Source organism: Petaurus breviceps, unplaced genomic scaffold (assembly GCF_028583685.1).
Source record: "Petaurus breviceps papuanus isolate PSGF00001 unplaced genomic scaffold, PetGlider_PUasm1.0 90897, whole genome shotgun sequence".
Taxonomy (NCBI): Eukaryota; Metazoa; Chordata; class Mammalia; order Diprotodontia; family Petauridae; genus Petaurus; species Petaurus breviceps.
In genome coordinates this window covers 13,881,903-13,905,631 of record NW_027187374.1, presented here as the reverse complement: position 1 = coordinate 13,905,631, position 23,729 = coordinate 13,881,903, and the positions used below count along the sequence as shown (strand labels likewise).

The 23,729-nt window shown below is 37.0% G+C and overlaps 1 protein-coding gene across 1 annotated transcript in view; it reads left to right on the top strand.

The window, feature by feature from the left end:
- TMPRSS15 (transmembrane serine protease 15) overlaps positions 1-23,729 on the top strand; it is a 155,189-nt gene that overhangs the window by 71,991 nt on the left and 59,469 nt on the right. The window contains exons 10-14 of the mRNA XM_069074789.1: positions 582-698; positions 2,118-2,267; positions 8,290-8,395; positions 9,144-9,291; positions 20,719-20,854. Coding sequence (XP_068930890.1) covers positions 582-698; positions 2,118-2,267; positions 8,290-8,395; positions 9,144-9,291; positions 20,719-20,854 — 657 coding nt within the window. The remainder of the gene's footprint in view (positions 1-581; positions 699-2,117; positions 2,268-8,289; positions 8,396-9,143; positions 9,292-20,718; positions 20,855-23,729) is intronic.

Genomic DNA, 23,729 nt, shown 5'->3' with positions numbered 1-23,729 from the left:
GTTCTTAAGTACAATGATGCTTATAAATCTAGTGCATTATGAGTATTATTACTATTGTCCTGCTCCACTACTCCTCCATAAAATGTGTACTCTGATATTTCATGATGGTATGAATTTTTGACTAGCAATGCAAACAAACTGCAAGTTCTCATAGGTCTTCAGCTGAAATGGCTTTGAGTACAGGCCCTTCAATTCCTGTCACCTATCAACTAAGCCACTAAATTTGGAGACAGTTATAATTATAAGTTTTGCCAACTGGCATTTAATTTTTTCAGCCATAGCAACCCTCTGTACTTAGAAAATATTAACTATTAAAACATTATTAATATGGTTTTAGATGGTATTGATGGAGTAGCAGGAAAGGGAAGGAAGGACAAAGAAAAAGAAGAAAGTTCCAGAATATGTGTGTGTGTGTGTGTGTGTGTGTGTGTGTATATATATATAATATATCATAGGATACCATTATAGCACAGTGTCACTATGTACACAATGCTTCAGTTCATATGGAAAAACTGTAAACTTTTTCTTTTTTAAAAACAGTTATTTGCTTTCTCTTTTAGCTTCCCTCTCAGGATCAATAGGAACAATATACATTTTTTCTAATCAAGCAACGGTAAAATTTCTCATAGATTCTGATGAAGATTATTATATTGGCTTTAATGCAACATATACTGAATTTAACAGCAGTGAACTCAACAGTAAGTTCTTTCTCCCACTTGAAGTTTCAAAGCCACAAAATCTTTAAGTTGGTAACTATTTAAAAAAAAATAATAGAATTAGGGGCAGCTAGGTGGTACAGTGAATAGAGCACCAGCCCTGGAGTCAGGAGGACCTGAGTTCAAATCCAGCCTCAGACACTTGACACATTTACTAGCCATGTGACTTTGAGCAAGTCACTTAACTCCAATTGCCCTCCAAAAAACTAATAATAATAATAATAGAATTACACTCATTTAGGTATCTTGCCCTATAGGAAAGTGGGGGGGGAGGGGATAAGAGTGGAGATGATAGAGGGGAGGGCAGATTAGGGGAGAGGGTAGTTAGAAGCAAATAACATTTGAAAAGTGACAGGGTCAAGGTAGAGAATGGAATGGGTGGGGGGCAGGATAGGATGGAGGGAAATGTGGTTAGTCTTTCACAATATAACTACTATGGAAACATTTTGCATAACTACACATGTACAACCTATATTAAATTGCTTATCTTCCCAGTGGGGATGGGTGAGGAGGAAAGAAGGGAAAGAAAAAAAATATATAACAATAGAATTAAAGACTTAAAAAATAAAATTGTAGTAGGATTTTAATTGGTATTGCCAAATAAGCTCTTATTGAGAATCTTCTTAGTATAGAGTACCACATTAGATACTATGGGAAAATTCATGGAAGTAGAATGAAATGCATGCTTACAACATAATTGAAGATGGAACATAGACTCAAAAAACAGAAAAATTACAAATCTGCACATCAATGTGTAAAACAATACATTGTAAGTTGGATATAAAACTGCTAAGAATATGCTGTAGAGTAAGAAAATGAGGAAGATACTGAATCGTAAACCTAGGTAACGGGAAAGATGAGAGTGCCCTTGACAGAAATAATGAAGTAAGTTTTGGAGGAAAGATAATGAGTTCTAATGTGCACATGTTAACTTTGAGATGCCTAAGTTTGAAATAGTCAGAAATACCTAACAGGGATTTGGTGATGCAAAACTGTAGCTCAGGAGTAAGGTTATAGTCTTATTAGGTCTTAGTAGGTTATTGGTCTGAGATTTATCTGTGTAGACTTGGTAGATGATCCCATGGAATGGAATGGAGAGAATCACAGAGCTTACTGTTCCCTATATACAACTTTCTATTTCCCATCTCTGTACCTTTGAGTAGATGGTCTGTCCTGTCTAAAATATTCTTCCTCCTCTCATGTAGCCTCTGAGAATCCCTGTAGCCAAGATGCTGTGATTTAGAATTAGAAGAAATACAACAGAGCAGTATAGAACAGTCAGTTGAAAAACCTTGAATGCTAAAGTGTTGTTTAAATTTTGAGAATGTGCTCTTATTATAACCACTCATTACATCATTCATTATTACAGAAATAAATTTTCTCTATTTTTGTTATTCACAGATTATGAGAAAATTAACTGCAACTTTGAGGATGGATTTTGTTACTGGAGTCAATATATAAAAGATGATGAAAAATGGGAAAGAATTCAAGGAAGTTCTTATCCTCCTATGACTGGACCAGATTATGACCATACACTGGGCAATTTTTCAGGTATAATTGATCTGTATCTCTTAACCATAAGAAGAAGAAAGATCCTTAACCAAAGAAAAAATAAACAAATTGTCTTTATAGCTTAAGTAGTAACTATTCAATAAATGCTTGTTGACTGATGGACCAAATTCTTTCCCCATGTCAATCTATCATAAACACAGTTTGCCAAAGTGATTTTCCTAAAGATTTCTTATAAATTTAAAAGCTTTCTTATAAATGTTTCAAATGGGAACACTGAATTCACAGCAGCTTCTTCAGATTTCCTCCTTCCTAATATAGTCGAAACTAATTTCTGAGTGTGTGTGTGTGCGTGCGCTTGCGTAAAGGTTACAACAATATATTAAGTAAGGTTAATAGTCACAGGATTTATTATTAAAAACATGAAATTGACCATAAAATGTGTTTTTATAATATTATGAAATATACATGCTAAGCAAGTATATTTCATAATTTAAAAAAACTGTAGTTTGCTTTATTATGTGACTGAGTCAATATTAAATGCCTACTATGTGCTATGCACAGTTATTCAAAGACAAAAATAAAAATCTCTACCCTCAAGTTTCTATTCTACTAAGGATAACAATATGAACACATATAAATACATACAAAATAAATATAAATGTATGCCATTTCAAATATCTCTTATGAAGTATTGGATATTATTATTATAGCTTTACATTAAGATATGAATAAATTAACATGTTGAAAAAATGTTTGTAGGCAATTTCAAAAGTTAGTTGAGAAAACAGCTTATAGTAAAGTATTTTTTCCCTACAAAGTCAGGAAGAAAGTGTGTGTTTTTTTGTTTTTTGTTCTTTCTGTGATCCATGGAGATCTATGAGGAATTTGTGGAGAATATGAAGAGGAAGGAAGTGAGGAGAAACTTCTTGCTGGAACTGTTTTTAACTTTGGCAGTTACAAAGAACCTTATAAAAAATAATCCTGTGAGGAACTGGCAAGCATTATGTATTTTTAAAAGATTTTCTTTGATTCAGTGGTTACTGTCCAAAAGACAAATAATTAAAGGACTAATTTTGAGGAGAAATATTAAGAAGATTCTTAAGAGACTTTAACTAGTATCTGGAATGAACTGAATGACTGTGTCCAGAAAAATTAAGGAGAATCAACTGTTGTTTTGAGAGTTTGAGGTAACTTGGACTATGCCATTAGGTATAGCCAAAGTAATTTAAATTTCATTTGCTAAATAAACTGTACATTTACAGTAATTATTTGTAAATGTGGAAAAGTAAGAGAAATTAACATTGGGAAAGAAGGTTTCTCAATTTCAGTAAATAATATTTGACTGGCAATTACTCAAGGTAGTTAAAGAAAATTAGATAGCAGCTTTATTAATGAGAAAAAAATTATCAGATATAACTTAAGATCAATATAAAACTTTAGAAGAAAACAGTAAATAAAGGAATGAGTCAACTTGCAGGCTGAGATTGGGTGACGTGATTGAATGTTGTCTGATCCCACACCTTATAAACTTGCCACATGTTATAGTTGGTATTCTATTACCTGGTACATATTCTGACTTATCTGGGATTTTGTGAGTATTTTTAGTTCCTTTTGCAAAAGATATTTTCTCATATAATCTAAATATAAAGCATTTGATAGTTTTTTTGATAGTTTAATGATTTCTTTAACTTTGTATATTTACAATTATCATCTTACTGGTTTGCTAAATATAAATTATATGTTCTTACTACTGTTAAAATATGGATATAGATAAGTGGAATATGTATTTTGATGATTTTGGACTAAAAACTTTTAAGGGTCTATTAATTTTAGGAGTAAACTAAAAGTAAGAGCATTGTAAAAATAATTAAAAACCTGGGCAGTCTACTCTATCAGTAGGTAGACACAAGGCACAGAGACGGGAAACAAAAGTATGGTAGGTAAAGAACAAGAAGAAACTCAGTTTGGCTAAAATGACATGGGCATTAAGTGCGTATATAGCAAGCTTATAGAAAGACAGTTTGGGGCCTTTAAATGACTTTAAATGTCAGAGAAGTATGTATATGATCTTAGAGGTAGCTAAATGACACAATGAATGGTCAACATGTAATCATAAAGAAGTATTCAAATCTGGCCTCAGACACTTCCTATCCATGGGATCCTGAATAAGTCACTGTGTGCCTTAGTTTTCTCATCTGTAAAATAGGGATAATAAAAGCACCTATTTCTCAAGTTTGTTGTAAGGATAAAATGAAATATCTACAAAGTGTTTTGTAGACCTGTATAACACTGTATAAATGCTAGCTATTGTTATTGATCTTAGAGGCAATGAGGAGCCACGTGAATTTGTTGAATAGAAGAGATCTGTTCACTTTACCAACTATACTTAAGATGGATTGAAGTGGGGAAAGAATTCGATCATTTATTCAACAAATCAACAAACATTTATTAAGCATTTACTATGTGCCAAGCACTGTGCTAAGTTCTGGGAATAAAAAACAAAAAATAATTCTTCCACCAAGGAGTTCCCTTCTAATGAGGATAAAAAGATGCAAATGACTAGATATTGGTATGATATATTCAGAGTAGATGGAAGATAATATGAGAGGGGAAGTCACTAGCATCTGGAGGGGAGAAGGGGTCAGCAAAGGCTTCCTTTGGAAGATGGCATTTGAGCTGAGTCATCAAGGAAGCCTGGGAAACTAAGAGTCAGGGGTAAGGAACAGAGAATTCCAGGCATGGGCCCAGTGCTACTGGAGGTGTGAGAAGCCTGGAAAGTTAGAAAAGGACTAGGTTATGAAAAGCTTTATATATCAAATTGATGACTTTATATTTGATCCTGAAAGTAATAAGAGAGCCACCAGATCTAATTAATCAGGAAGATGACATGATTGTATCTTTACTTTAATAAAATTAGTTTGATAGCTGAGTGAAGTATAGATTGGAGTGCAAAGAGACTTGAGACAAGGATGCCATTTAGAAGATTGACTCACATGTAAATTCTGGAGCTGCTGTCCCAAATCCTGCTCATGTTGATGAGCCCAGGCCTGTAAGTATGGCTACTACATCCCCTTGAGGAGGCTTGGGGGTTAGAATAGTGGGATTGGTATTTCATCTTAATATCATATAGCTCACAAGCCTCCACTGGTATGTATCCTCCAATTGACTATTTTCTGAAATTAGCCAAACTTCTAAGTTGCCTTTTAGGAATAGATATTTATTATAATAGTATAGTTATTATAAAAAATCTTCCCAAAGTCTGTGACACACTTTACCCCCAGAAAAAGTACAATGGAATATGGACTCAAGCACAGAGAGCAAATATGGAAAAGAAATCATTTACAATGCCTGGCACATATTAGATGTTTAATAAATGTTTATTGACTGGCCAGAACATTGCTAACAAGCAGCACCCAAAGAGGATATTGAGGACTTAGTTATAGATCCTGAACAGGGCTAGGCTAGCAGCACCATTGTTCTGAACCTGCTGAGCCCCTAATTCAGGTCAACTACTACCTATTGGAGTGCCACAGAAGGGTGAGTCTACAGTTATGGTCTCTATGCCCAAATCAGGGCAGGCCATGCTCCTCTTCTGACTGCATAGAGCCCAGTAAAAAGGCTGCAGCTTCCCTCTTAAGTTGCCTCCCTTTCCTGAAAGAAAAAAGCAATCAATACTCAAAGAATGTAGCAGCTAGACTCCAAACAAGGCAGTCAGGAACATACAAGGACACAAGAGGCCACTAAAGATATACAGGGCCTGGCCCTAACACTCTGAGAAGCAAAGCTGAAAGAATGAGAAACAAGCAAACAAAAGATAAAATATGAATTCAGGGATACCCAACACAAATGAAGAGAATAACACTAAAATACCTACAAGCAAAGCCTCCGTGGAAAACACAACTTGGTCACAAGATCATTTAGATATTCTTAGAAGAAATGTAGCAATTTTTTTAATGTTATTAATGAAATGAAAATGACTGGAAACTGGGGAAAATTTGAAATTTTAGGAAGAAAGACATAGAAAGAGAATTAATAGCATAACAATTTCAAAACCTTACCTAAGAAACATGAAAAATGTAATGAAACAAGCAAAAGTAAATGAAACAAGAAGAAATATTAAAACAAAATCAAAAGATTAAAAAGGAAGAAAACTTAAGTTATTTTATATCAAAAACAACTGATCTATAGAAAGAAATGAAAGCAGCATGATTTAAGAATCATTGAACTACTCAAAAGCTAGAACCAAAAAGAGAGAGAGAGTCTGAGTGTTATATTTCAGCAAATCATGAAAGAAATCTATCCAGACACACTAGAAAAAGAATGCAAAGTGAAAATAGAATAAATTGATCACTTCCTGAAAGAAAACCAAAATGAAGACTCCTAATAATGTCAAAGATAAAATTCAGAGCTTTGAGGTCAAAGAAAAAAATACTGCAAACAGCCAGAAAGAGAGTTCAAATACTGAGGAATCACAATCAGAATCACACATGATTTAGCAGCTACCATAATAAAGGAACATAGAGCATGGAATACAATATTCCAAAAGGCAGAAGATATAGTCTTGAAACCAAGAACTTACCATGACAACATTTAATGAAGTAGATGATTTTGACATATTCCTGATGAAGATTAAAGCTCAGTAGAAATAAGAGTAAAGGGAAATAAAAAGGTAAATATGAATGCATATTCAGAAAAGACTTTATAAGGATATAATTTGTGTTCTAATGGGGCCATAGGAGCTTAATGTAAGCATCTCCTAAGAACTACAATGTTGTCAGTCAGCAAACTTGTATCAAGTGCCTAGTATGTGCCAAGTACAGTTTAATGAGGGAAACAACTTGCAAATGCGTTCAAACAACATACAGACAGAATAATTTGGAGACAATTTCAGAGAAAAAGCATTAAAATGAAGGACTAGGAAAGGCAGGACTTTAACTGAAACTTGAAGGAAGCCATGAAGTTAGAAGGAAGCAGGGAGAGGACCAGTGAAAATAGCCTGAGTGGCAAGATAGAGTGTCTCCTCCAAGAAAATATAATGAGGCTAATGTCACTGGCTATGTGACATGATCAGAGAACATGTGGAGGTGAGTAAGGTGTAAAGAGACTGGAATGGTAGAGAGCAGGTAATGAAAGGCTTTGAATATCAGAGGGTATTATATTTGATTGTGGAGGTGATAGGGAGCCACTGAAATTTATGGCCTCATAAACATATGATCATATCTATGCTTTAAAAAGATTAATTTGACAACCAAGTGAAGTATGGACTATAGTGGTAAGAGGCTTGTGACAGTAAGATCAACCAGAAGGCTGTTTCAATAGTCTAAGAGTGAAGTGTTGAGGACCTACAATAGGGTGGTGATAGAGAGAGGGGGCATATAGAAGAGATGTCACAAAGGTAGAAGTGTCAAGACTTTACAGCTGATTGGATATGGAGAGGTGAGAGAGAATGAGAGGTTGAGGATAACATCTAACTTGTGAGCCTAAATGACTGAAATTATGTTGCATTTATTTATTTGTTCATGTTGTTTCACTCCACTGCAATGAAAGCTTCCTGATGACAGGGGCTGCTTAAGGGCTTTTTCTTTCTTTCTTTCTTTTTTTATTGCTCTCTAGTACTTAAGACCCCAATGATTTGTGATCTCATAGATGTGAGTATTCCCTCCAATTATGCAAACTGCAACTCATCCATGTCTGTCCGTTCCATCTGATATCTCCTCCATGTCCTCCCTCTAGTTCACCAAAGGGAATCCCAGTGTGCTGAAGACCTTGACATCATAAAAATGTTAATGGTTGTCCATTACTTTTGCATTCTTGATACCATTTTTACCTAACCTGCACTCTTATATCCTACTTTGTACTACTTACCACTTACTTGGTATTCTAAATGATAAAAAAGTCTAGAAATGGGGCAGCCAGGTGGCGCAGTGAGTAAGAGCACTGGCCCCAGTGTCGGGAGACCTGGGATTGGTTCCGGCCTCAGATACTTGGCACCCACACAAAATAATAACCCCAACTGCTTAAAAAAAAGTCTAGAAATAAAATTAACCTTTTTTTAAAACAGGATTTTTTATTTCTACCATAACATGGAGGGATACTAGAAGAGAAAGAGTTCGACTTTCAAGTCTCTCTTTAGCTCCCTCTTCAGATCCAGTTTGCCTTAGCTTCTGGTAAGTTGAACTTACATTATTTAAAATGTGAATGTTTAATTCATACTGTAGCAAATAAGAAAGCCTTCTGCATTTTCTGATTCAAAGGTTTCACTAAGAATATTTTCCAAATTGTAACTCCTAAACCCATTGTTGTGGTTGTTATTCAGTCTTTTCAGTCATATCTGACTCTTTGTGACCTTATTTAGGGTTTTCTTGGCAAAGATACTGGAGCGGTTTGCCATTTCCTTCTCCAGTTTATTTTACAGATGAGGAAACTAAGACAAACTGGGTTAAGTGACTTGCCCAGGACCACACAACTGGTGTCTGAGGTCAGATTGAACTCAGGTCTTCCTCACTCCAGGCCCCATTCTTGTCTACTGTGCCATCTAACTGCCCTACCCAAACCCATAGTATATATTTGTCAATTACACAACAGTTAAGTGTATGGACCTCTGGGCCAAGCAATGATCCTACAACTCATAGTAACATATTCAATCAGATTAAATTCAGTTTTGCTGGGTAGGTGATTCTTGGTTGTAATCCTAGCTTCTTTGCCTTCTAGAATATCATATTCCAAAGCCTCTGCTCCTTTAACTGATAACTGCTAAATTTCATGTGAGCCTGACTGTGGATCCATGATATTTTGATTTAAAGTTTTTTGGAGGGATATTTGGCAGAGCTCAGGTGATTCCCTGCCTTTTCTCTGCCATCTTGGTTCCATTTCCACTTTTTTAAGGATAACAAAAATTTTATGTTTCTAATCTAGGTATTTTATGTATGGTATAAATGTCTACCGTTTAAGCATTAATATCAGCAGCAAAAATGTGGAAAAGACAATTTTTCATAAAGAAGGAAATTATGGCAATGCTTGGAACTATGGACAAGTAACAATAAACGAAACAGTTGAATTTGAGGTTAGTGAAGATGCTGTCTACATTTTCAATTACTGGAGAGCCTTACTATGACTTCTTTTACTTCTTATTTGCTGGAGCCAAGTTACTCTGCCATCTTCTATATCCTCTATATTTATATCCTATAAATTTGTTCCAAAGTTTCAGATCTAAGGCAACCATTGGCTAAAATCTGCTTTTTGGGCGGGGTTGTGTGAGGGAGGAGAGAAAGTCCTCTGTACCTCGTAAGATGAGCTAATCATCTGAAATTCTTCTACTTGTTGATGTTCATTTATGAATATGAAGTCCATCCAACCGTTCACTCTTATAGTAGCAAATTATACTTCCAAGAAATCTGTTTCAAAGATAGTAAAAGAAGAGAGTTGTTCAAGTCACTAACTGATGAAATCAGTGAAAAGTATTAGAAATTTGCCTGGTTGCCTCATCTCCTACCTTCAGCCTCCCTTGATTACTCGCCAACCCCTAAGGGAAAATATTCAGTTGAGAAAACTTCATATGGTATAATTTTCAGCATTCCCTGGATTAAACTAAAGCAGTCAAATTTTGTCTTTGAGTCCCTCTCGGATCCAACCATGTCCCCCACATACTCAGTAAGCTTCAGTGGCTCCCTATCACCTGGAAGATCAAATAAATTCTCTGTTTGATGTTCAAAGCCTTTCACAACCTAGCCCTCCCCACCCCTAACTCCCCACACTGTTCCAGTCTTCTTATGCCTTATAACCCACCTCCTCCTTTGATCCAGTGACATTGGCTTCCTTACTATTCCTCAGACAAGAAGCTCTATCTCTCAGCTCTGGGCATTTTCTCTGGCTGTTCCTTATGCCTGCAATTTTTCCCCTTCCCATTTATAACTCTTGGCTTCCTTCAAATTCCAAATAAAATCCCACCTTCTACAGAAAGCTTTTCAACAAGAAATCCTAGTGCCTTCCCTACATTAATTATTTATCACACATGTATCTTATTTGTACATGTTTGTTTGCTTTTTGTCTCTCCCATTAGTTTGTGAGCTGCTTGACAGTAGGGACTTTCTTTGTATCCTTAGTAGTCCAGTGACTGGCATATAGTAAGTGCTTAATAAATGCTTATTGACTGACTGAATTCTCCATTCAATTTACCTTCCTTTGTTCCTATTTCCCTATTGTCCTGGGTCAGGAAGCTAGCTGTCTTCTAACTGCCTACCCCTACTACTCTCCAAGTGCCCACTTGGTTCTGCTTTTCCACAAATAAACCTTACATTTAGCTTGTATGTACATACTCTATCCTCCCCCTCCATTTGTAGCTAGTTTTGAAATAATATGATAAGTGAATTCACATTAAGATGTCATGATTTTAATGTGCTCCTCTCCCAAGAATACTTACATTTAAAACAAAGTAACAATGCTTAAAGAAAATACATTAGTCTTTACTGGTAGAAATTCAGTCACCAAAGATAGTAGGGGTAAATATCTCTTTTTTAAGCAGAAGAATGTCCCCAATACCCCTAAAATCACAATGACTATGTATATCTGGTATTTGCCTTTCTTCACTCTTTCTCCCATTTCCTACTTTGACTATTCTGTCACTGTCCTCCAGGTTCCTTCAAGTCTCAAATAGAGTATTTTGTATTTGACCCTAGAGGCAAGAGGGAGCCACCAGAGTTTAAGTCGGGGGGGGGGGGGGGGGGTATGATCAGATCTGATCTTTTGAACAATCATTTGGACTATCATTTTAGTGAGTAAGTAAAGGATGGATTGGGACGAGAAGAGACTTTAGGCAGGCAGACTCACCAGCAGGCTGTTATAGCAGTCCAGGTATGAGGTGATAAGATCCTGTACTAGCATGGTGGCAGTATCAGAGGAGAGAGTGCCTATACTCTAGAAATACCGCAAAGATGAAATCCACAGGCCTTGACAATAGATTTTATATGGGAGATAATATGGGAGATAGTGAAGTATGCAGGACAACTCCTAGTTGTGAGCCTGAGGGATGGGAGGACTGTGTTGTCTTCTACAGTAATAGAGAAGATGAAAAGCTATGGATAGTGTCAAGAGGGAAAAATCATAAGTTCCATTTTGAACATGTTGAGTTTAAAATATTTACTGGGTATCTAGTTTGATATGTCTGAAAGAGAGTTGGAAATGTAAGACTGGAGCTCAACAGAGACGTTAGAGCAGGATAGGTAGATTTTAGAACCATCAACATAGACATGGTAATTAAATCCATGGAAGCTGAAGAAATCACCAATTGAAGTAGTATAGAAGGAGAGGAGAAGAGGGCCCAGGACAGAACCCCTGAGGGACTCTTTTAGTCTGAAGGCATGATCTGGATGAGGATTGAACAAAGGAGATATCAAATAGGTAGGAGGAGAATCCAGAGAGAATAGTGTCTTGAAAAACTAGAGAGAAGAGAATATCAAGGAAAGAATGATTATCAGTGTCAAAAAGCTGCAGAGAAGTCAAGGGTAATGAAGATAAAGTCTTGGAGATAGAGAGGATGAAGATAGGTCATTGGATTTGACAGCTAAAAGATCATTGGTAACTTTGGAGAGAGCAGTTTCAGTGGACTGATGAAGTCAGAAGCCAAAATGTAAGGGGAGAGGGAGAGAGAGACAGAGAGAGACAGAGACATACAGAGAAAGACAGACAGAGAGAAAGAGAGAGAGAGAGAGAGAGAGAGAGAGAGAGAGAGAGAGAGAGAGAGAGTTGTAGCATGTTTTGTAAATGGTCTTTTTGAGATTAGCCACAAAAGGCAGAAGGGATAAAGGGCCATACTTAACTGGGACAGAAGAATCAAATGAGAGGTTTTTTTTCAGTATGGGAAGACAAGGGCATGATTTTAGGCAGTGGGGGATGAAACAGTAGACAGAAAGATTGAAAATAAGTGAAAAAGTGTAAATGACAGAGGGGGCAATCTCTTGGAGAAGATGGGATGGAATGAGATTTTTTGAACAAGTGAAGGGGTTAGCCTTGCTAAGGAATAAAATCACTTCATCACGTAACACAGGGGTGAAGGAGAAGATAGTGACAGAAGTGACAGGAGATAAAGAAGCATCAAGAAGAGACAGTTCACAGAGAATGGCCTCAAAACATGAGGCAAAGTTCTCACCTGAGAGAGTGGAGTGGAGGAGAAGAAGCCATAGGAAGCTTGAGTAGGGTTGGAAAAGTTTGGAAGAGATACTTCCAATGGGACGGAGAATGGGACAGTGAGTTGATAAGAAGTATGATGGGATTGTTTGGCAACAGTAAGGGCCCAATTGAGGTTGTTTAACATATATTTGTAGTGGACCCAGTCAGAATGGTTGTGTGATTTTTCCAATTTTGTTCAGCAGCACATTTGTTAGAGCAAAAACAATGAATGGTGGAAATGATCCAAGACTGAGGCTTGACTGAACATAATCAGCAATATGACAAGGGTATGAGGGAATCAAGAGAGGACATAATCAATTCACTATGTGGCCAAGATAGAGAAAAAAGGAAAGAGTAACTAGTGTAGGGAAGATAGCATGGGAGAGGATTGAGGGGGTCAAGGAACTGGAGGTCAAGGTATGGTTGAAGAGCAGGATTTTGTAACTGAAGACAAAGGAAGAGGTGAAAAGCCAATAGATTATGGTCAGATAAGGGAGTTTAGGAATTCTTAAATGTGGAGGTGTTGTATCTGTGGGTGATGGCAAGGTCAAGAGTATGACCATATGGTCATATGATCATCTTTCTATGCGACTGAGGTAGATAGAGTAGAAGAATAGCTCATGGGAGGTGATGTTAAAGAACTGAGTAGTTAAGGTAGTTAAGTAGTTAAGTGTTTGAGGGAGAGTCCATATATGTAGTGTAGTCCCCTAGTAGGAGGGAAGCTTTACTGAGAAATCACAGAATCATTGAATTTCTTAGATAAATGGAAGCTTAGAGAACACCAGTCTGGTCTGTATCTCCACAACATCTCCAATAAGAGGAAAACCTCTAATGAGGAGGCCCCAATATCTCCCAAGAAAAATTCACTTTGTCACAAAAGGGAGAGCAAAGGAAACCTTGAAATATGATCTACAATTAGAATGAACACTTGTTCATCTTTTCCTCTAGGAGTACTGGTTATTTATCTTTCTTTTTTTCTTCTTTCTTTTTTGCTTTTTGGAGGGCAATTGGGGTTGTGACTTGTCCAAGGTCACATGGCTAGATTTTTGTGTTAAGTGTCTGAGGCCGAATTTGAACTCAGGTCCTCCTGACTCCAGGGCCAGTGCTCTATTCACTGCACCACCTAGCCACCCCTAGGAGTGCTGTTTAACCAGTTCAAATATTATTTCACTCTTTATTTGGGATGCTTCTAATTGTTGGAAAGTGTTTCTGTACATTGAATCTAAATCTTCTTTTATACTCATTGTCCGTGTTTCTCCCATGGGACCAAGAAGAAATTTAAATCCTTTTCTACATGACTGTACTTCCTGTATTGGAGATAGCTATCATGACCCCACCAAGTAGTATCTTCTTTAGGCCAACAATCTCCAGTTCCTTCAGCCAGTCCTTAGTCAGCATCATCTTGAGGCTCCTTGTCATTCTGTCATCCTTGTATCCCCAATCTCCAGTACAATGTTAGAATGAGGATTTTATATATCTACTGACTTATTGATTAACACTTCTGAATGTGTTCCAGCTTGTCAACATTTTTTGTTAAATTTGGTACACAGAAGTGAACATAATACTCCTGATGAAGTCTATCCAAGGTCAATTACAGTGGGATAATCACATCCTATGTTCTGGAAACTATAGTTTTCTTTTTTTCTCTCTTTTTTTTTTTTCAAATGCTTTATGAACTTATGATTTACATCATTCATTTCCACCAGAATTTGAGTTACAAATTTTCTCCCTGTTTTTCCCCTACCCACCATCCCAAAATAGCAGACCCACAGGATATTCCCTCCTCCAATCTGCTCTCTCCGATATTTTCTCCCATACCCCTTTCGACTTTTCCAGTGGATCTCTATGCCCCAGGGCCTGTATATCTTATTTCCCAATTACATGTAAAATAGTATTAATAATATATATATGTATATTTGAATATTTGATTTTAAAACTTTGAATTCCAGATTCATTCCCTTCCTCCCTTGTCACCAACCCTTACTGGGAAGACAAGCAGTTCAGCATAGGTGGTATATGTGTGGCTAATGCGAAACAATAACATAGTAGATATATTGTAAAAGACTGACTATATTTCCCTCCCTCCTATCCCACCTCCCACTTTCTATTCTCTACTTTGATCCTGTCCCTTTTCAAAAGTGGGTGCTTCCAACTTCCCTCCCCCCAGCCTACCCTATCTTCGATCATTCCCCCTCTCATCCCCTCTCCCCTTCACTCGCCTGGAGGGTGAGATACCCTATTTAGTATGTATTTCATTCCCTCATCAAGCCAAATTCAATGGGAATAAGGTTGACCCATTCCCTTTTGTCTCTCCCCATCTCCTCTCATTATATTCCTCTCTCACCTCTTAATTTCACCTTTTAAATATTATCCCTTCCTGTTAAATTGGTCCTGTGCCCTCTATCTATGTATACCCTCTAAACATATATACACATTTACATATGTATTCATATGCCCATATACCCTCATATATAGACATATATATATATATGTATATATATATATATATATATATACATATTCCCTTCAACTACTGAGAAAAGTTTCATCAGTTACAATTATTGTTTTTCCATGTAGGAATGTTAATAGTTCAACTTTGATAAGTTCCTTATGATTTCTTTTCCCTGTTTACTTTCTCATGCTTCTCTTGCTTCTTGTATCTGAATATCAAATTTTCTATTCAACTCTGGTTTTTTCAGCAAGAATGCTTGATAGTCCTCTATTCCACTGAATGACCATATTTTCCCCTGAAACATGATACTCAGTTTTGCTGAGGTAGGTGGCTCTTGATTTTAAGCCCAGCTCCTTTGAATATCATATTCAAAGCCCTTTGATCCCTCAGTGTAGAAGCCGCTAGATCCTGGGTTATCCTGATGGTTTCCACAATATTCAAATTGTTCCTGGCTGCTTGTAATATTCTCTCCTTAATCTGGGAATTCCAGAACCTGTCTATAATATTCCTAAGAGTTTTCTTTTTGGGATCTTTTTCAGGAGGTGATCAATGGATTCTTCCAACCTCTATTTTGCCCTCTGGTTCTAGAACATCAGGGCAGTTTTCTTTGAAAACTTCCTGTAGGATGATTTCTAGGTTCTTACTTTGATCATGGCTTTCAGGTAGTCCAATAATTTTTAAATTATCTCTCCTGGATCTATTTTCCAGGTCAGTGGTTTTTCGCATGAGATATTTCATATTGCCTTCTATTCTTTCATTTGTCTGGATCTGTTTAACAGCATCTTGATTTCTCATAAAGTCATTAGCTTCCATTTGCTCCAATATAATTCTGAAGGAATGATTCTCCCCAGGGAGCTTTTGAGATTCTTTTTCCATCTGGCAAATTCAGCTTTTTAAGCCATTCTTTTTGAGCCTCTTTTGCCATTTGAGTTACTCTATTCTTTAAGGTGTTGTTTCCCTCAATCAGGCTGTTGACTCTCATTTCATAATTTTCTTGCATTGTTCTCATTTCTTTCCCCAATTTTTCCTCCACTTCTCTTATCTGCTTCTTAAGGTTCTCTATGGCCTATAAGCAGCTTGTATTTTCCTTTGAAGCTTTTGGTGCAGGAGTTCTGACTTCACTGTCTTCCTCCTGTTCCATGCTTTGCTCCTTTTTGTCCCCATAATAGGAGTGTAATGTTGGAATCTTTTGTCTGCTTTGTTTCCTTTGCCTGGTCATGCCGCCCCTCAGTCACTTGACCCCTGGGCTTTTTGCCACAGTAGGACTCTGCCACCAGACAGGGGAGATTTCATCCCAAACGCTGGGGTTTTCTCAGCTGCCAGAAGTATTAGATGGGTGCCCTCTGAGGTCTCCACATCCTCTGGCAAGCTGGACACACACCCCAGGACCTCCACCCTAGACTGCAATCCAGATCCAGGAAGGTTAAAGCAAGAGCGATTACCCCTCAGACTGGTGCTTGGTCCCCCTACACTCTGCAGGCCAGGAGCTGAAGCTGCCACTTGGCACTGGCTGGCTGTGCTTGCATCTCAGCAGCTTCTTGCCCTGGGGGCAAAAGCCATGCACTCCCACTTACTGGGTCCCAAAGTCCAGACGGCACTGACCTCTCACTTTGTCCTGCGCTTCTATGTGTTGATAAATCTGGAAATGGCCACAGCTGCTGCTGATCTGGAGTCCCTCCTGCCTATGGCTGGTCAGGCCTGCCCTGGGGCTAAAGCCTTGGTGTGGGGCTGTGCTCGGCTCCCAGGGTGCTGTGCTGGCCAATTCCTGTCGGCAGTCTCTCCTCAGCGGGAGGTTAGCTTCTCTGTGTCATTTTGTGGGTTCTGCATCTCCAAAGTTTGTTTAGAGTCCCCTTTTTACATTGATTGGGGAAGGTGGAAACTGGAGCAGTGGAGAGGTCCTGCTTCTACTCCGCCATCTTGACTCTGCCCCCCCCCTATAGTTTTCTTAATGCAATTTTAAGATAGTATTAATTTTTTTTGGTTACATGTCTATGATTTTATCTAAGTCATTGCTAAAAATGTAGAACTGTACACAGCTAAGGGCCAATCTCTGTTTTTTAGGAGAGGAAGGGAATGGAATCCATCAGAGACCTCCCTCCAAGCTGACTTTGGTTTCAGCTGTTCCATCTAACTTTACAGTTATCTAGCTCATGTCTCTCCATCTTGTTAATAAGGATTACATTGGGGGCAGCTAGTCGTCGCAGTGAATAGAGCACCAGCCCTGGAGTCAGGAGGAGTTCAGTTCAAATTCGGCCTCAGACACTTAACACTTACTAGCTGTGTGACCTTGTGCAAGTCACCTAACACCAAATGCCCTCCTTCCTCCCTCTAAAAAGCCAAAAAATAATAATAAGGATTACATTGTCAAATATAAATCTATGTACAATCTAAAATATAAGCAAGCTATATCTATAGCATTCCCCTATTCCAATAATCCAGTAACTCCATCAAAAAAAGAAAACTAAAATAATCTGGCATGACTTGTTCTTGCTGAAGTTATTCTGACTCTTAATGATCATTTTCCTTTTATAAACTACTTTTTAGGGGTGGCTAGGTGGTGCAGTGAATACAGCACAGACCCTGGAGACAGGAGGACCTGAGTCCAAATCTGGCCTCAGACTCTTAACACAAAAACTAGCCATGTGACCTTGGGCAAGTCACTTGACCCCAGTTGCCCTCCAAAAACAAAAACAAAAAAATAAACTATTTTTAAATAATATGATCTGCTATTTCTTTCCAATAAGCAGTGAAAATTGTTTTCCTACAATTTGCAGATACTGCCATCTTTTATTTTAAAAATTAGTAAAATACTTGAAAAGAGGGATATATATATGCATATATATGAAATGTAAATAAACATATATTGATCATTTTAGGGATAAAGGTCAAAGACAAATTGTTACTTATCAATGATGGGAGATTTGTTCAATCAGAAACCCATAAAAAACCATTCAGGTTTTTGGTATAACTCTAGACTTGGACTTCCAAAAAAGGGGAATATATTTGGTGCTGCCTGACAGGCACCTGCTAGTCCATCACATTCTCATTCTATAAATAATGCACAAATTGGAAGTGACTCTAACATCAGTACTCTTTTAGTTCAGCTTTGATATTGAGATTAAATGAGGCACTCACAAGTCATTGAATGGGCAAGGATACAATGACACTTAGCTTTTCTGGACTCAGCTTCCCACATCTCCCTATAGAAAGTATCTGGTCATCAGATATACTAAATATCAGGTATACTAAAAATATTATCAGATATACTAAATATTAGATATACTAAAAATCAGATATAATAAAGGGTATGGTGGTGGTTCACATGGTCTTCAGGAATACTTCAAGTTTGAGAGCCCTAGGCTACATGTGGCTGGGATTTATGATACCTTTAGATGGTCAGGAAGCTACATTAGAGTAGTCCTTACTAATTAGGTATCAGGAAAAGTTTTGTCTCCTTTTTAGGGAAATCTAATTCAGGAGATAAAAAGAAGGGACCTGGGCATACTCCATGTTGTGGGAAAAGAAATTAAGTTAGGGAAACACTGGAAATTAGTAGTCCTTTCACACCACTGTTACAGTGGAATGCAAAGTGAAGGTCCCTTGCTCCTTTATATTGTGACTGTAGACCCTTTTCTCTTCTTAACATGTTCCAGGAACCAGTTTTGAGTAGGAAAAATAGGCAATGATCTTCTTTCTCCAAGAGGTATGATACACAGCAAATTTCCCTTCTCTTGAAAGAAACCAGATCCCAAATTTAGGTCAGATTTTGAAGTACAATTTAAGTCACATTAAATAATTAGCTAGATATTTGGTTCCATAAAATTTCAAAGCTCTGTTCAAAGAAATGCAATATAGATCTCAATGTCAATGGTGTTAATATTTCTGTTGTTATTTCAAACTCGAAAAACATAAACAAATGTGAGCATCTTCATTTACAGGGAAGAATAGAAAAAGGGGATCATACACGAAGCTGTGAATCTCTATTATGTATACTTTATTCTTTTTAAAAGTATACAATACATTAGCATGTTCATTGCCAAGTCCTGTTACTGTTTCCCTCTGAACCTCCTACTTGATTCTGTGCTTCTTTGAAATGCTTCATGATGCTCCTAGTTTTTTTCCTGTCTTCTTATTATCATCCTCCTCTTCCCTTGATTCTCCTCTAAAGACTAACAACAAAACAAAAAAGTCTCCTTAATTCAATAAACCCAATCAAGCAAACAAAATAAATAGTACATTGCACATGTCCAAAAAGGTATGTCTTATTCTTCACCTTTAATCCATCACCAGTCTGCCAAGAGGTGAGAAGCATATTTCATCTTCTGTCCTTTAGAATCATGGTTAATCTTTGTATTAAACAGTTACAAAACCTTTCAAAGTTTTTTAATGTATATTTTTGTTGTCATTATGTAATGACAATTTTATATAGTATAATACAATATTATAATAGTTTGTTATAACATATTTTATAATAATTTATGTAAATTGTTCTCTTTCACTTTTCATTTTGTATCAGTTAAAACTCCCAAATCCTTTCATTTTTCTTTTTTTTTCTGAGTCTATTGCTTTCATTGTATTTTATGGTACAATCATTTCCCATCGCATTCATATATCATAATTTGTATCCCTGTTCCTCAATTGATGAGCACAACTTAGTTTCCAGTTCTTTGTTACAACAAGAAGTGTACCACGATTATGTGAATCTCTTCCCTTCCTTTTTTAACTTTCTAGGGCATGAGAATGTAATAGAATTTAAATGTGAAAATAACAGTCTAGAGACAAATACTTATGAAAATATCAATTGTAAATTTATTGGTTAAATTTTATAAAGCATGAAAAATCTATTCTGCATAAAACCCAATCTTAAATGGAAAAGTGATCAAAGGATATTTTTATCCCTTTCAGGAAAGAGAGAAAAGACCATAGTTGTTTCCAATAATCCTGATAAGGACTCTCGCTTCTCTCTCTCTAACCTTGTAGTAAGCCTACAAAAGCAGAGCATATCTAGACTTCTGGGCCATTATTTGCACATTGTGCCTCATACCACAGATCTGGCAAGCCTATCAGAAGTAAGAGCTAGAGTCTATTGACCAGCTGAGATTGGGTGTGGCAGAACAGTGTAGCTCCCAGGCCATTGATTACCTGAATGTCTTTCCTAGTGTGTATATATTGTGTTCCCCTATTCTGTGTATGTTCTTTGGAAGAATCTTGCTATGCTAACCGAAAAACTCTGAAAAACACATTGTGGACCAAAGTGTTTGATTACATAATGCTTTGTCACGGGGTCATCTGCATCCCTGATGATACATATTGGATCCTTATTGATTTTTTTTTAAAGCAATTGGGGTTAAGTAACTTGCTCAAGGTAAAATGGCCACGTGTTTCTGGGTGGGTACTAAGTGTCTGAGCCTGGACTCGATCCCCAGGTCATCCCGACACTGGGGCCAGTGCTCTTACTCTCTGTGCTACCTGGACGCCCCTACTTATTGATTTTTAACTAAATAGATAAATAAATCTGTCTTCATGTTCTAATGGGAGAGAACTGAAGTACCTTTCTCCCCACCCAGATAATATGTGTATATTTAGCAGTATAACTCTAGCTTCTCAGAGATAATGTCCCTGCCTTTTCTCTTTAATGTTGGGATTTTCAGGCCAAGTAGTAGGAGTGAGTGGCAATGTAGCAGGTTAGTAGGGTAGCTTCGTCAGGCAAGTGGAATCTTATAATAACTTCACACACTCTATGACTAGTTGACTGTTCAATCTGTGAATAAAGCCATTCTTGACTGTCCCTAGACTGGAATGGTTCTAGTGCAGATTGAACCATTTGTTATTAAATCTATAAATGTCTTCTCTACCTTCTGACCTATTACCTAGGTTTTTTTTGATGCTTATAAAAATGGACCACTGAGTGACATAGCATTGGATGACATTAGCCTAGCAAGTGGGACTTGCAATGACAGTCTGTATCTGGAGCCAACCCTGGTACCAACTGAGCCTCCAGAACTTCCTAGTAAGTATCCCTGATGAATATACTTTTCCCCATGTTTCCAATGTTGACATTTTTATATTAGATCCTGAGTTTGAGTTATATATTTTCCATCTTAAACTAGCTAATAATTTGTAGAAATAAAAGGGGATATAAGATGTAGACACAATTGAGGATAGATTAAAATGACCTGCAATTCATGCTTCTCTTAATGAAGCTAAAATCAGGTTAGCTTATTTGCTTGCCATTTTTCAGGAGGCGTAAGGTAATATATATAAAGTTCTGGGCTTGGAGTCAATATTCAGGTTCCATCTCTGATGTGACCCCGAGCAAGTCCCATAATTTCTCAGACTGCTAGCTCCCTGTCTTAGATAGTGATTTGCATTAATGTAAAGAATCTCTACATCCTTAAAATCATACATTCTTAAAGTATTTCTGAATCACATTATTAAACTTGCAGACCTCTAAAGCCCTCAGATCCTTTTCAGGTTAATTTCTGTCTAGCCACACCTTCTTCATCTTGTACTTGTGAAAGTTATTTTTTTAAACTAAGTGCAAAATTTTCTATTTATCCCTGTTAAGTAATTTTCACCTTAGTAAAGAAAAATCAAGGAATCTCTTTCATTCCTTCCAAAGCTCAAGCTATTAATTTCTTATGCCTTTAATTACTTCATATACCCTAGGAAAAAATTAAGATTTAAATTCTAAAAGGGAGTGCTTAAAAGGGATTTCTTTTTGTTAAAGTTGAACTACTTTAAAACTTTTCCATCTCAAAAAAAGTCTATTACATTTATCAAGATGGTACAGTAAATGCAGTGATATCAGAATGTGCACAGTCATACAAACAATACAAGCAGTATACTGGAAGCAAAATTTCCATAACTTCCTGGCAAAAGATCATCTGCATTATCTTGTGCCTATCAGCACAGTAAGCAATTAATTATAACATAAATGTTAAAGAAAATAGCTCCAGGGAAAAGTCAAATGTTGACATTTAGCATTAGTAAACTCCAGCAATCTCCTGGACCTTAATTTAACTCTTCCTCCAGCTACCAGAAGCCTATCTAAAATAATGAATAACTAAAGTATCCTAAATGGTATTTTATGAGCTTAACATGTGCTCCTTAATAAAGCAAACCAAAGTCTTCCTCTGTGACTAGACCACCATTAAAATAAATCATTATCATCATAATTAAAATTGTAGACAAGTGATTTTTGCCAATTTTTTCCAGTGATTTGTTTCTGGAAAGCCACCTGCACAACTTGTGTGATTGGCTTCCTTGATAAATTCATTAATACTATATTATCTCACTCTGGATTTTTAGTATCTCAAGCTACTTAACTCTATATATGTGATAAATAAATATTGTAAATATGTAACTCCTAGTAACTCTTCAGCTATAAAACAAGATGCATTCCTCTTTTGCTGCATACTCTCAGATAATGATAAAAGCATGGTTGTATACTACATTGTGTGAGTTTGTGTGAGTGGCAATAGTTCTTAAGAATCACATTTATAAGATGGACATTTTCATCCTTCATTTGGCATTAGTATAGTATATATGTCTTTTACCTGCCCTCAAGGACCTTATATTTTTACTGGAAGGCATAACAGGTATGCATACATATTTCATCCCTTATCTGCACAGGGACTGATTGTCAAGTATAGATCTTTTTTCCAGATGAAACAAGACTGTCAAGGATCATGGAAGGCAAGAGCCTCATAGGCTTCAGGAAGCCCCAGGAACTTTTGAGTTTTGCAAAGTGTAGAGGAACCTGGGGGGCTGATACAATTTCTAGTGAAGTGTGCTGCTACTCAGAACTGAATATAATCATGAACAGTTGGATCCTTGTTTAACTCACTGGATCTACTTGGACAGTGACCTGCCCAGACAGAATTTCTTGTTTTCTTGAATATAGCTACCTTGCTCTTCTGTAGGACCTGGTAAATTTATCTACTCTGCATTTCCTCTCCATTCCTTCCTCTTCATCTCTGCCTGTTGAACCAGTATCAGTAATCCTCAGGAGTTAGCTGCTCTCTTTAAACCTTGTTTAGTTGTTGTCTATACTTTATAATGGGTTTTGTCTCCAAATAAAGATTAGCTAAATTTTATTGCATTCTGAGTGAATGCTCCATATAAAGGAGTGGACAATGCAGGAGGCAGGGAGGATGAAAGCGAATCCATGAGAACAATTGCCATAGACTTTAAAGAGAAAAATATGAGAAGAGTATTTCTAAGTGAATGTACTTCTTGTAAGGACTTATTCAGAACTAAGGAGACTTGGAAAGTACATGGCCCAAAGGAATATTAATAGTAATAAACGTTTATTAACCACCTTCTGCAAACCAGGCACTATGCTAAGCACTGGAGATACAAATAAGAAAAAGACCCTCTGCCCTCAAGAAGCTTACAATCTAATGGGGGAGAAGAATATGCAAAAGGAAGCTGAAAAGGGGATAGAGGCCCAGCATAGGAACATGATGTCCATAAAGCCAAAACCAAGCAGAGCAACTGATGAGAAATGAAGCCAGTTGGAAAATTCTGAGCTCTCTATGAAGGGTTTTTGGAAGAGTTTATTAATTTAGCCTGTAACCTTCCAGTCAGAGGGGAGAGGCAGCTAAGGGTACTGAGGAGGTGTTGAAAAGTCTAGAACAACTTTTTCCCACCATCAAGTGGATCCACAACCTGAACATTTCGATCACATCCTGATAAACGTGCTAAGGACATTGAGATCAGAACAAAACTGCAGTGGAGCCAGCATGTGGCCTTCTTTGTGTGTGTGTACATATATATATGTATATGTACATATGTGTGTGTGTGTGTACAATTCCACCAGGAATCTTCTGAAGGAGACAGAATGGAATGGGATCACTTGTGCATGTAGAGGAATTATCCTA